Source organism: Myotis yumanensis, unplaced genomic scaffold (assembly GCF_028538775.1).
Source record: "Myotis yumanensis isolate MYYU_CA2020_CCGP unplaced genomic scaffold, mMyoYum1.0.hap1 SCAF_15, whole genome shotgun sequence".
Taxonomy (NCBI): domain Eukaryota; kingdom Metazoa; phylum Chordata; class Mammalia; order Chiroptera; family Vespertilionidae; genus Myotis; species Myotis yumanensis.
This window is the reverse complement of record NW_027223766.1, coordinates 42,331,124-42,345,406: the sequence shown is the minus strand read 5'-3', so window position 1 is coordinate 42,345,406 and position 14,283 is coordinate 42,331,124. Positions and strand designations below refer to the sequence as shown.

Sequence of the window (14,283 nt, the reverse complement as noted above, 5' to 3'; positions counted from 1 at the left end):
TGGCGAACCTATGACACGCGTGTCAGAGGTGACACGCGAACTCATTTTTTTGGTTGATTTTTCTTTGTTAAATGGCATTTAAATATATAAAATAAATATAAAAAATATAAGTCTTTGTTTTACTATGGTTGCAAATATCAAAAAATTTCTATATGTGACACGGCACCGGAGTTAAGTTAGGGTTTTTCAAAATGCTGACACGCCGAGCTCAAAAGGTTCGCCATCACTGACCTAGAGGGTATTAGGCTAAGTAAAATAAATCAGAGAAAAGCCTAAATTGGAATTTTTTAGTTTCTGACTCAGGTGAGAACTAGAAAAGCAGCCAGCAGGTAACTGACAGGGACAATGCCTGACCGAAGGGCACAGAGTAGGGGGTAGGTGGGTGAAGGAAATGTTCTGTGTTGTGATTGTGATGGTAGTTACTCATGTACACATTTGTCACAATTCACAGAAGCGTACACTAAAAAGGGTGCATTTTATAGTATATAAATTAGACCTCCGCTTTTAAAATGGGGAAAATAAAGAAAACAGAAATGAGCTCTATCTCTTAGAGTGTTTTCTGCTAAGGAAAGACAGAGTGAGAGCAGAATGAGTTACCCAACTAGAAAACACGGGTGACAAAGTACGGCCATATCAGGAAGCCAAGGAAGGGAACAGATGGGAGGCCACGGTCATGTTCACAGAAGCCACTCTCCCCCCACTCCTTTGACACGGCTCTCTCATTCCATTAACCACACCGCTCACTTTTTCTTCTGCCTTAGTTCTCACACGCTGCACAAATATTATTTGTACAAATGTTCACGTTACCAGATGACGTGTTCCCTACAGTACACCTCTAAGAGGTATGTTGACGTGGTGACTCGGTCACTGAGTTCCATGGCCTAACAGGGAAGATTAATCAGGGGAGTGGCATACAAAGAAGGTCACAAGGTCGAAGGTCAGGAACAGGTCAAGACAATGAGAAATCATTAGGGCACAAAAGTGACACAACTCAAACTGAGGTCCTCAGACCAACAGCAAGAGCACCACCGGGGAGCGAATTTGTTAGAAATGCAAGTTCTTGGCCCCACCTAGACCTACTGAATCTTGATTTCCAGGTGGAGCCCAAGTGCTTCTGTTTTGAAAGCTCTTCAAATGACTCCTCCATATGCTGGAGAGCCTAGAGCAGCGCAAACCACCTAGATATCTGATGAAAATGTAGCTCTAAAAGGTGATTCTAATGTTCAGACACATTGAAAACCTCAGTTCTAAGCCAACCCACTATTTTTACAACGTGACTCTGACCCATTCCAGATCAATTAAATCAGAATCTCTGAAGGTGAGATCCAGTCATCAGTATATTTTATTTTTTAAAATATGTTTGTATTGATTTCACAGAGAGGAAAAAAGAGAGATAGAAACATCAATGACAAGAGAGAATCATGAATTGGCTGCCCCCTGCACACCTCACATTGAGGATAGAGCCTGCAACCTGGGCATGTGCCCTGACCAGGAATTGAACCGACACCTCCTGGTTCATGGGTTAATGCTCATCCACCGAGCCACACCAGTGGGGCAGGCATCAGTATATTTTAAAAGCTCTCTGTGTGATTATAATTCCTGTGCACCTAGGGTTAACAGACCACTGACAGAAAAACTAAAATCTCTCCAGCTTGAAAACACTGCTTATTGAAGTAAAACTTTAAAGATATATTACACATCTCCCTGCTTTTAAAATAAGACTTCCTGAATATAATCTTTTTAAAAGGGGTTGTTTGTGACTATGGCCAACAATACTGTCGCATGTTTAAAGGCTACCAAGATTAGTAAGTCTCTTTATTTCTGAAATGCGGATCTTAGCTACAGTTGCATCTCTGTGCCAATGTCGCAGTATTTATTTGTTCTGTATAAAGTTGGTTAACTTTTCTTCTCTTTTTGGACTTCCCCCCACCTTATCTTTTTTTACTACTCTAATCTTCTCTAGTGTGAAAGAATGCTCACTACTTCTAATTCTGCCGTTGTTATTTCTTATTCATTTATTTGATTTATATTTATTAAGAACCTATTATGTGTCAGGCACTATTCTAGGCACTGGGGATGAGTAGTTAACAGAGAAAAATCCTTATATTCTACTAGGAGGTGAAAGACAATAAACAAATTATGTGGTGATAGTACAGTAAAGCAAAATAAAGCAGAGCAGAGGATGTAGTGATGGAGGGTACCATGCTGTCCTACACAGGTGTGCTTCTTTAGAAGAGTCAAGGATAGCCTCTCTGAATAGGTGACAACTGAGCAGACACCTAGAGTGAGAGAGGAGGCAAGCCACATGGACACCTGAGGGAAGGGCGCTCCACATGAAGGGAACAGCAAGTGCAGTGCTCCTGGGTTCTTGCTTGGTGTGTTCAGAGAAAAGCAGAGGCCATCGCGGTTGGAGTGGAGTAAGTTAGAGAAGTGTGGTAGGAAATTAGGTCCGCAGGTTAGCAGAGGCAGGCACAGCTGTGTAAAGACTTTGAATGTTTATTCTGAGGAAGGAAGGAGGCCACTAGAGAATTTTGAGCAGGTAAGTGACATGATCCTGTAATTTTAAAGGATCACTTTGGCTGCCTGGTGAACAGATTATAGGTTTTCTTATTCCCTAACTAGAGGCCTGGTGCACGAAATTCATGCACTCGGGGCAGGTCCCTCAGCCCGGTCTTTGCCCTCTTGAAGTCCGGGAGCCCTCAGGGGATGTCCAACTGATGGCTTAGGCCGGCTGTGGGGAGCAGGTCTAAGCCGTCAGTCAGAATATTTAGTGCTGCCATGGAGGCAGGAGAGGCTCCCACCACTGCTGCTGCACTCGCCAGCTGTGAGCCTGGGAGCACACTGACCACCAGCAGGCAGCTCCTGCATTGAGCATCTGCTCCCTGGTGGTCAGTGTGTGTCATAGCGACTGGTCATTCTGCTGTTCAGTCAATTTGCATATTAGCCTTTTATTATATAGCATTTTATTATATTGTGCACTGGGGTGGGGGAGGTCCCTCAGCTCGGATTGCGAGAGGGTGCAGGCCAGGCCGAGGGACCCCCCCCCAGTGCAGGATTGGGTCTGGGAAGGGACATGGGAGGTTGGCCAGCGGGGAAGGACCATGGGAGGCCTCCAGGGCATATCTGGCCCGTCTCACTCAATCCTGATCGGCCAGACCCCAGCAGCAAGCTAACCTACTAGTCGGAGAGTCTGCCCCTGGTGGTCAGTGCACATCATAGCGAGCAGTTGAGCAGCCTTAGCATATCATTAAATGTTCATTTTATGCTTTGATTGGTTGAATGGCCGATGGACACTTAGCATATTAGGCTTTTATTATATAGGACTGTTGCAGCATGTATATCAACAATGAGAAAGAAAGGGAGAGAGAGAAAGAGAAAGGAGCCTATGGTGAAACTTAAGATTTAGTGTACAAAACCCAAGCATGGACATTTTCCTATAAACTAAATAAAGAGATCAAAGTATCCATGTACACCCTACCTCCGTATCAGATATCTGTGGAATGCAAGATTTAGGTCTTAATGGCAAAAGGGTTGCTATTTGTGGGAAAGGGTCAATATCCTCCCTTGGTTTCTCTTGACGGCGGTGCCACAGTTTCAGTTCAGCACTGGCTTTCCTTATTTCGGATGAATGTGTGACACAGAATCGTGGTGCCCTGGTTGAGAGGAAAATAGATTTAAGATTAAACTACATAATAAGCCTCAAAAATCAAGAGCTCACAAAGTGTATAATACTTAGGCTCACAATTATCAGTCTTGCCATGGCCTTTTCTAATAATTTCTACTTCTTTTTCTGCTGCTTAGCTTTAAAAAACACATTTTTTTCTACATCAACTACCTGAAATAACATTCATTCATATAAAGAGGCAATGTACACTCATATACAGAAGAAAAAAATAATTTTGAAGTTGCATTTAAATTATCATCTCCATGATAAGAAAGAGAATCTATATACCAATTTGATTAAGAAAATTTCATGTGCCCTTGACTGGAATCGAACCCGGACCCTTCTGTCCACAGGCCAATGCTTTATCCACTGAGCCAAACCAGCCAGGGCCTTACAGTTTCTAATAAAATGAACATAAAATGCACCTGAGGTCATTTTAAGACAGTTTAGTATTTACTTATAGTAGCAAATAAATAGTGGTGGATGCAAGTAACACTTTAAAATATTAAACATTTTATAATGTTAAGTATACTGCTAAAGTATACTATGGCCTGGCCGGCATGGCTCAGTGATTCAGCATCAATCTATGAACAAGGAGTTCATGGTTCAATTCCCCGTCAGGGCACATGCCTGGGTTGTGGGCTCGATCCCCAGTGTGGAGCATGCAGGAGGCAGCCCATCAATGACTCTCTCTCATCACTGATGTTTCTATCTCTCTCTCTCTTTCCTTCTCCCTTCCTCTCTCTGAAGTCAATAAAAAACATATTTTTAAAAAGTAAAAAAAAAAAGGAAAGTTTCTTATTGTATTAGTAAATGTTTTATTAAGTTGGGTGGTGTGTACACAGATGCCCACTATAGTATAATTTATACCTTTCTGTATCTTAAATATGTTTTTTAAAGAAATGAAGAGAAATGGGATAATACAAAGCTTATAAGTAATATGGAATGCCTAGATGGGAGATGATAACAGAGAAGTGGGCAAGGACAAACCATTATGACCTTACTTGCTAACTTAAGGAATCTGAACTTTATCCTGAAAGCTTTGGGGTTACCACTGGAACATTTAAGCTAAGTGGCATAATCGGATCCATCACAGCCACAATGGACAGCTCACTGGTCCTCAAGTGGCACACCTTTTCTGTTTCCATTCTCTTCTGTTTAGAGTCCCACGAGTCCCTGTTGAAATACTACCTCTTCTCGGTATCTTGTATATTCACCAGTCTCTTTTTATTACACTTATTTCATATATACGTTCCTCCCAACTAGACTATAACCACTGGACTTGACCATGTTTTACTCTTGTATCCTTAGCACATTTGGCTGACAGTGTTTAAAAAAATATTTACTGAAATGATAAACCTGTAACTCTAGCTACATGTACACACACACACACACACCACATCAATTTGATGACATACCAACCATAAGAAGGTCAGGTGTAGAGAGATGTGCTCACAGTTAAAATGGCGCATAAGTACTGTCAGCCTTACTGTTGTCACTCTAAATTTCCACAAATTACATATTTTTAAAAGTATAACTTGTAACTAGCCTAAGAAGGTGAAAGCAGGTAGCTTTGAGTCACATAATTTTTCTTACCAGTACAGAAGTAAGGGTTTTACAACTTCAGTCTGAATATTTATTAAGTGTTCTTTATTCCACTGAGAGCCATCTAGAAGTTTAAGTTTTGTTAAGATTTCTGTAGAAAGGTAGCGATCTCCGCTGCTCACTAAATAGCTTTTTTTCATCTTTTCAAGATGTCTGCAATAAAACACATACACACATTGATGCAGTGTTCAACATTCAACAAGCCACATATTTTCACTTCACAATGTTTGAGAAAAGTCACGAGCCATCTCCAAACCAACGCTAAGTTACAGGTGTACCAACGTGGGAGTGGCTGGACAACTTTGATAGGCTGAGCAACTGGCCTTGCAAAGATGCCCGTGTTCTAATCCCCAGAACCTACGGCTGTTATGTGCCTTAGAAGAGATTCTGAAGGCGTGATTAGGATTGTGAGGAAATTGTCCTGTATGAGCTAGGTAGCCCTACGTACTTGAAAGGTCTGAGAGGAAGGCAGGAGGGTTAGAGCCATAGAGAAATAAATGAGGAAAGAAGCAGAGGTCAGAGAAGAGAAATGACCGTATGCTGTTGGCTTTGAAGATGGAGGGAGGGACCAGGATCCGGGGAAAAGGCCAGGAAATGAATTCTCCCCCTGGGCCTTCGGAAGGACTGCTGCCCTGCATATCCATCTCAGACTTCTAACCTCCTAACTGTAAGAGAATACATTCATGTTGCTTCAAGTCAATACATGTGTGGTCATTTGTTACATGAACAACAGGAACTAATACAATACTGATCCTGGAGAATCTCGGTAGGTTGTTTGCAGCTAACTTCCCTAATGTGTCTTGAAAAGTGGCCGTGGCCTTCCTCCCACCTCAGCATCAATTGGGTCATGCTTCACATCCAACCACTTGGTAACCCCTGCTCTTATCACTAGTGTAACCATGAGTTCTACGATCTCAATGCCACTGGAATGACTGGAATGGACCAATCATGAGTACATACTCAGTGAGATGTACTAAATCCTTAGTGAGAATTGCAATCTGCTATGGTTGATCTGCTTCAGAGCAGATCAGGAAAAACACAGACAAGGTAAGGACTCTCGTAAAGCAGGGTCCTCTCGGGGTTCTTAAGACTCACAGTGGCCCTAGCTGGGCTGGCTCAGAGGATAGATCATTGGCCTGCGGACTGAAGGATCTCGGGTTCGATTCCGGTCAAGGGCACATGACCGGGTTGCAGGCTCGATCCCCAGTGGGGGGCGTGCAGGAGGCAGCTGGTTTATGATTCTCATGTCATCATTGATGTTTCTATCTCTCTCTCCCTCCCCTTTACTCTCTGAAATCCATAAAAGTATATTTTTGAAAAAAGACTCACTGTGGTCTAAAACATACACAGCAGCCACACAAAGACCTGCACCCCAGCTGACCTCCAGGGGGCTCTCTAGAGGCTATCCAGTATGGTATCTGGTAGATATCTCATTCAGATATACAATTCTAAGTGGCATCCAATTAAAGATCATGAAAATTTTTAATCCAGCAGACGCTAGAAATAGCAGGTCCTTATATTGTTATAAGGTATCTTTTATATAAGGTATATTATGCCAGTGAGATATATAACATAATTTTTTCCATAAAAATATATCACTGAAATGTTATAAAAATAAAACAGAATGATAAATTTGAAAGCAGGTTTAGAATCTCTGGGGAAAAATCATGCAAACCCAAATAATTGCTGCTGTTAGTATCCAAAAACTTTGAGATCACAGAACTAGTGGAATCAATATTATGATAATAAAATTAGAGGCTCGGTGCATGAATTCGTGCATGGGTGGGGTCTGGCCAGCTGGGGGGAGGGGATGTGAGAGGTTGGCTGGCCATCCCTGACACTGATGAGGGTGGGAGGGCCCAATCAGGGCCATGCCAGCCAGGGGGGTGGTGCCACAGGAAGTTGGCTGGCTGGTCTGGCCCCTGATTGGGATGAGGAGGCCGATCGCGGCCACAGTGCGCATCAAAGCAACCAGTCATTCCAGTCCCTTGGCTTTTATATATATAGATAAATTGTATTACTCATCCCTCTAAAACAGCGGTTCTCAACCTGTGGGTCACGACCCCTTTGGTAGCCTAAGACCATCCTGAATATCGGGTATTTACATTACGATTCATAACAGTAGCAACATTACAGTTATGAAGTAGCAACGAAAATAATTTTATGGTTGGATCACAACATGAGGAACTTTATTAAAGGGCCAGAAGGTTGAGAACCATTGCTCTAAAAGTATATATTACATTTTTATATTTATTTCAGATTTTCTGCTTGAGAAAGAATACTACCCAAATTAATATTCCACAATTTGTTTTTAAAACTACTGAAAAATAAAAAATAGCAATACCTTTGATGTCTTCCAGCATCCTTAAGAACTTTTAACCTCTCAATATCCATCCATAGCCACCAATATCTCTCCCCTAATGTACCTTTCATAAATGCCTTAAATCTTTCGAACTCCTTCCTATTGCCAATGTCATAAGTTTTGTGAGAAATGCACCAATCAGCCCTGCTTTCTGAGCCATGGCTCTCTTGCTTTGAACCTGCTTTTAATCTCTCTTCAGCCTTCTCTTTTGTGGATTGAGCTGTTTCAGGAAACACATCATTCTTGACAGTAATAAGCTCACAATCATCAACTATCACTTCTGTTATATTGTTGAAATTTATGTAACCTGGACCTTCTCTAAATGGCTCGCCAATAATTTGATTAATTACTACTGCTAAGATAAAGTTTATATAGGATATTAAAAATTCTTCACAAGTTGAGAAATGGAATGTCTGGCTTTCAGTATCCGGTTGCTTTTCAAGGTATATTCTCAGAAGAGCATGCGAAGGAGTATCTGGTAGAGCTATAGACCCCTCCTCCTCCTCTTCTTCCAATTCAGAAATGATTCTAGTGGCTTTAGATGAGTCCTTTTGCATCCTGGGGTGAACTCCATCATCAAAGATGACACTCTCTGTATTAAATAAGAAAAGGCTTTTAGGTCATAGATGGATACAGAAGATACTCTTATACTAACTAGATGTTACAGAGCCAGGATGGCAAATGAGTTTACTATCACAGACCGTGACTGCATGGACGAGGGCCTGAAGGAGGAGTCTACACTTGGGACCAGTGGAGAAAAAACTGCCAATGGGGGTTAGCCATGTCTTCCCTGGATGGAGAAGGGAATAGGGTCAGATGAACGAAATATTGGACAGCCGTACACAGACTATGTAATATTTTATGCTGATATAGGATGTCAATACCTACAGGCCAACTCTATTAAAGAATTTGATTATGTACATTAAACAATTGTAGAAGCATGCCGTGTTTTATTGTGCTTTATCTTATTGCACTACACAGATATTGTGTCTTTTACTACAAACTGAAGGTTTGTGGCAGCTCTAGGTGAAGCAAGTTTATTGGCACCATTTTTCCAACAGCATTTGCCCGCTTCGTGTCGCTGTGTCACATTGTGGAATTGTTGCAATTATTTCAAACTTTTTCATTATTATTGTACTTGTTATGGCGACCCGTAATCAGTGATCTTTGTTGTTACCAGGGCAAAATCATCCACCCACAAAAAGATTACGACTCACTGGAGGCTCTGATGATAGTAGCAACAAAGCATTTTTAAATTAAGGTACAGTATATACATTTTAACATAATCTCATTGAACGCTTAATAGACTACAGTATAATGTAAGCACAGCTTTTATATGCGCTGGGAAACCCAAAAAATCATGTGACTCATTATATTGCAATATTTGCTTTATTGTGGTTGTCTGGAATCTAATCTACAACAGCCCTGAGGTATGCCTGCATGTGCTGTAATATTTCATGTTGTATGATAAAGTAAAATTAGCTACCATAGGTAACAAGACCATACATGAACAGATCAGAACTGGAGTCATATTGGCAATTTTAAAAAATTCACTATTTTACCAGAAAGATTCAATTACTATCATACTTACAACCTATCATTAAAATTACTAAATGGCCCTTGCCCAGCCGGCATGGCTCATTGGTTGAGCATCGACCAGGAGGTCATGGTTCAATTCCTAATCAGGGCACATGCCTGGGTTGTGTGCTCAATCCCCAATGTGGGGTGTGCAGGAGGCAGCCAATCAAGGATCCTCTCTCATCATTGATGTTTCTATCTCTCTCTTCCTCTGTGAAATCAATAGAAATATTTTTTAAAAAGAAAATGGCCCTAGCTAATTTAGGTCAGTGGTAAGAGCATTGGCCCTCCAACGGAAGAAGAGTTGTGGGTCCGATTCTGGTCAAGGGCCAGACCCTGGTCAGAGCACATGCAGGAGGCAACCAATCAATGTGTTTCTCTCACATTGATGTTTCTCTGTCTGTCTCTCCCCTTCCCTTCCACTCTCTCTAAAAATCAACGGGAAAAATATTCTTACGTGAGGATGAACAAAAAGAAAATAAGTAAATAAAATTACAAAATGGCATAAAGTATTTTATAAAAGCTAACAAATACACATGGATTGTCTTTATATTTTTTCTAAAGATACAGTCTTCGGCTCCTATTTTCTTTTCCATTAATCAGTGAAATATGCAGGCTCAGTATTTTCACATGGCAAGTGTCCCCCTTGAAACGCTGCTGTTGTGCCCACTTTATTTCAAAGGCTTAATAAGAAGAATTTGTACATTGTGATAGGAGATAAAGGCAAGACAAACACTTGCTGGCTTGCCTTTTAGGTACCAAGCACTAGGTCAGGTATTTTTTATCCATTTAGCTTGCATCATTATCCTAAATTTATAGATGAGAAAAGCAAAGCTCCCAGAAATGGAATAACTTATAAAAGTCACACAGGCAATAAGTATCAGAGTTGAATTCCAAACTCAGCCTCTTTTCATTATACCAAGTCACCTCTTAAAAAAGGTAGAACCTGGAGTTGGGGGGTGAGGGGGGAGATAATTTTTCTTCCCAACCACTATATGTTGTACTGTAAGATTAGAACATCAGCAGAAGACCTAAAGAGGAGTTCTAAAGTCATTCGTGTCCTTTTCTGCTTACCAGAAAAAGATGAAATCATCGGTGAATCAGCTTTGCTGTGGAGTGCAGGGAAGGTTGACACTGTTTGCTGACTTTGTTTGGCTAATGTAAACCAATCTTTCGTTTCTAAATAGGAGGCCTAGGAAGAAAGCAGCACAAGTGTTTTTTGTTGTTTTGTTTTTTAGCACAAGTGTTTAATGTAAGATTAGTGCTCTCCTTCCTATCACAAACCTGGACATATCATTATGATATTATTCAATATGCATTGTACAATGTGTAAGGGGAAAATTATGCCATGAAAAAAAAAAAGATTATACACAGAAAAAAAAAGCATTAGCTAAGAGAATAATGGGGAGGAAATTTCAATTCGGATACATTTCACATTCGATGCCCACAGGAAAAAATGAGTCCATACCCATCAAATGCTTCACTCTTCCACCAAAGGCAGGCCATGTCACCCCCTGGAGTCACTACCGCTTCGTGCTATCTAACTGTAACTTGGCAGGCACCATGACTCATGAGTCCTTGGATGCACCTTTTGCCAGCAGCTCCCATTTACAACCTTCCCAAATATTTCTTGCCCCTAAATCTGTCTGACCTGGCTCAGTGTTTTTAACAACTCCTCCCTAATATGACAGACTTAATATTGCTCTCAGTAGCACAGGAAACATCTCGAAGCTCAATTGCCACTTTGCCTTAGATTCGGTTTTTATAACTTTGCTTGGAATGGACACTGCCTGAAGACTGATTCCTGACTCCACCTGCTCCCGGATGTAGCCTTCAATTTTTCCGTTGCTTCATGTACCCTTAAGCCAATTGACCCAAAGCCCAAGCTGACTCTCGGCTTCTCGAATCCCAGTCCTAAGAAGCCCTTTATCTCACCCTTCTGGGCAAAATTCCTCTGCCTAAGTTTCTCAGTGACATCCTCATCTGTTTTTCTAAGAGAACCCAAGTTCAACATGAGCAGAAAAGGGAGCTTCCAGCATTGCTCTCTCATCTCCTTTCTCCAACTGAGTCAGCCGGTTGGCCCTTAGCCTAAGGAACACTCTCAGAAGAGGCAGGACTCAAGTGGAATAGGTACTGTTTCCAGACTATTGTGCAGAATTCTCTGAGCAATCAGGCCGCACAATGAGATCAAAAGCAGGAGAGAGAAATGAGAGGTGCCTTATGTTTAGCCACTGATCCCTCTAAGGCAGTGGTTCTCAACCTTCCTAATTCCTCAACCCTTTAATACAGTTCCTCATGTTGTGGTGACCCCCAATTTCATTGTTACAAATTGAACATAATTAAAGCATAGTGATTAATCACAAAAACAATATGTAATTTTTTTTTTTTAATATATTTTATTGATTTTTTACAGAGAGGAAGGGAGAGAGATAGAGAGTTAGAAACATCGATGAGAGAGAAACATCGACCAGCTGCCTCCTGCACATCTCCCACTGGGGATGTGCCCACAACCCAGGTACATGCCCCTGACCGGAATCGAACCTGGGACCCCTCAGTCCACAGGCCGACGCTCTATCCACTGAGCCAAACCTGTTTCGGCAACAATATGTAATTATATATGTGTTTTCCGATGGTCTTAGGCGACCCCTGTGAAAGGGTCGTTCGACCCCCAAAGGGGTCGCGACCCACAGGTTGAGAACCGCTTATCTAAGGGGTAAGGTTTTCTGTGGATAAAAGTTTTGCCACCCTAACTATGCTGTTGGGGATATTGATTTTAAACTGGATATTAAGAGACAAAAAGACTCAGAAAGAACCTTTGACCCACCCCCTTACCTGCCTAAAGGACTTTGGGTAGAAAAACCAACTAATGGAAGGGAGCAGCACCTTAGCATAGTAATAGGAACTAAATGTGCCGAAGGGAAGAAATCTCATAAAGCCTATTTGTTGAACTTCCCTCTGTGTCCCACGGTTTCGGGGGGGGGGGGGGGGGTGTTCCCAGCTAGAATTTGTTTGCCACATGTTTGCTTCTTCCTGTGAATTGCCTACTTTCTTTTGGAAAAACCCAGACCCCTGACCCCTTCTCCTTAGTCCAGAATGGCACATAGACCTCAACTGGCCCAGTGCATCCCTGGGTCTCTATTCTGGTACCCCACATGTACACTGTAATACATTTGGGACATTTTCTCCTTGTTAATCTGTTTCTGTTCATTGGATTATTAGCCAGGCCAGAAGAACTTAGAAAAGTGGGAGGAAAATTATTTTTTCATGCTCCTATACGTTGAAAGACTCTAATTTCCTTTTGTTTCATCTTTTCCTTCCTTTAAAACCAAGTCATTTATTATTACCTATATGTTCTTTCAATGTATATTTATTAAGTGACTTCTCTATTCCTAGCAGTATCCTAAGCACTGAGAGAAGACCAAAATAATTAGGGAATATTCAAGGAATTGAGAGAGACCAATATGCAAGAGTGCTTGTTACTTCAAATGCACACAAAAAAGAGAAGACAGGGGAGAAAGAAGTAGTGAGTCAGGCATACAAGCAGTTAACTATTCTATTTTATACTTTTAAGAGATAGATCAATTGTTCATGTTTAGATGCTATTACTGGAGACCCAAAGAAATGTTACCAATTATCATAAAGATTGATCCCTATCTAGTGTCATGGTTTAAATGATCTAAGGATCCAGAGAATTTTGATTCCTTAAACTTCAAAAGCTATTAAGAAGATAGTTTAAGTATTAAGTGGACCAAAATGAGTTTTTTATCACAAGAAATAGAAGGGAGGAAAAAGCTTGAATTTTATTCTCTTATATTTGACTAGAGGCCCGGTGCACAAAATTCATGCATGGATGGGGTCCCTAGGCCTGGCCAGAGATCAAGGCCAATTGGGGCCTTCCTGCTGGCTGCCGGCTGCCAGCCAGGGCCTTCCAGCCACAGGGAGGGACCAGGGGAGGTTGGCCGGCCATGGGGAGGGACCAGGGAAGGTTGGCCAGCCATGGGAGGTTGGCTGTGGGAGTGCACTGACCACCAGGAGGCAGCTCCTGCATTGAGCCTCTGCCCTCTGGTGGTCAGTGCGTGTCATAGCGACTGGTCGTTCCGGTCACTTAGGCTTTTATATGTATAGATTACATTTATATATAGGGAATCAGAACTTTTCCCCCAAGTGAATTCTTCCCTCTGCATGATTACTGACATCTACTCTCAGTACACATTTTATGACATTCCCGATATTTCTATAATATATAAGTTAAAAATAAACCCTTCAAAATGAGTATAAGACAGAAAAATGTGCCTTTGGTACATCCCTAAGCATTACTCAGTGGAAATTATGGAAATGGCATAATTTAAAACAAATATCACTTATAGAAATCCAAACTACAAAATTAAATAGAAGCTACACATGAATACAAATGTTCAAATAAGATAGGATAAGTCTGCCCATTCCAACAGAGATGGCAAATAGGTTTCCTCTTATATCACATCTTTGACCAACTGGAAGTGCCTGCCTAAAGTGCTGTGTTGAAAAGATTTTGGTGCCGAAACCGGTTTGGCTCGGTGGATAGAGCGTCGGCCTGCGGACTGAAAGGTCCCAGGTTCGATTCCGGTCAAGGGCATGTACCTGGGTTGCGGGCACATCCCCAGTGGGAGATGTGCAGGAGGCAGCTGATCGATGTTTCTCTCTCATCGATGTTTCTAACTCTCTATCTCTCTCCCTTCCTCTCTGTAAAAAAATCAATAAAATATATTAAAAAAAAAAAAAAAAAAAAAAAAGAAAAGATTTTGGAGCCAAGTCCTATAGCTCAGTAGGAAAATTGCCATGATTGGTTAGCAATGAACAGAAACTAGGAGAGTATCAACACATGGGCCACATATTTGACATTCCAGATTTTGTACAGAATTGTGTATTGGAAGTGTATTCCAAGAGAGAAAATCTGATAATCAGAGGCAAAAGATCAACTCCTGCTTGTATATTTCTTTTGGGCCAGGCTGATGGACTCAAATATTAGCGTCCCAGTAACAGTTATAGAATCTAAATAATAAAAATTGGGAATGAACAATAAAACCATCTCTAT

The 14,283-nt window shown here is 41.4% G+C and overlaps 1 protein-coding gene across 1 annotated transcript in view; it reads right to left on the bottom strand.

Annotated features, from left to right (window-relative positions):
• RGS22 (regulator of G protein signaling 22) overlaps positions 1-14,283 on the bottom strand; it is a 110,151-nt gene that overhangs the window by 71,328 nt on the left and 24,540 nt on the right. The window contains exons 6-9 of the mRNA XM_070391866.1: positions 10,284-10,401; positions 7,614-8,223; positions 5,261-5,422; positions 3,479-3,653 (exon numbers count right to left, since the gene is read on the bottom strand). Coding sequence (XP_070247967.1) covers positions 3,479-3,653; positions 5,261-5,422; positions 7,614-8,223; positions 10,284-10,401 — 1,065 coding nt within the window. The remainder of the gene's footprint in view (positions 1-3,478; positions 3,654-5,260; positions 5,423-7,613; positions 8,224-10,283; positions 10,402-14,283) is intronic.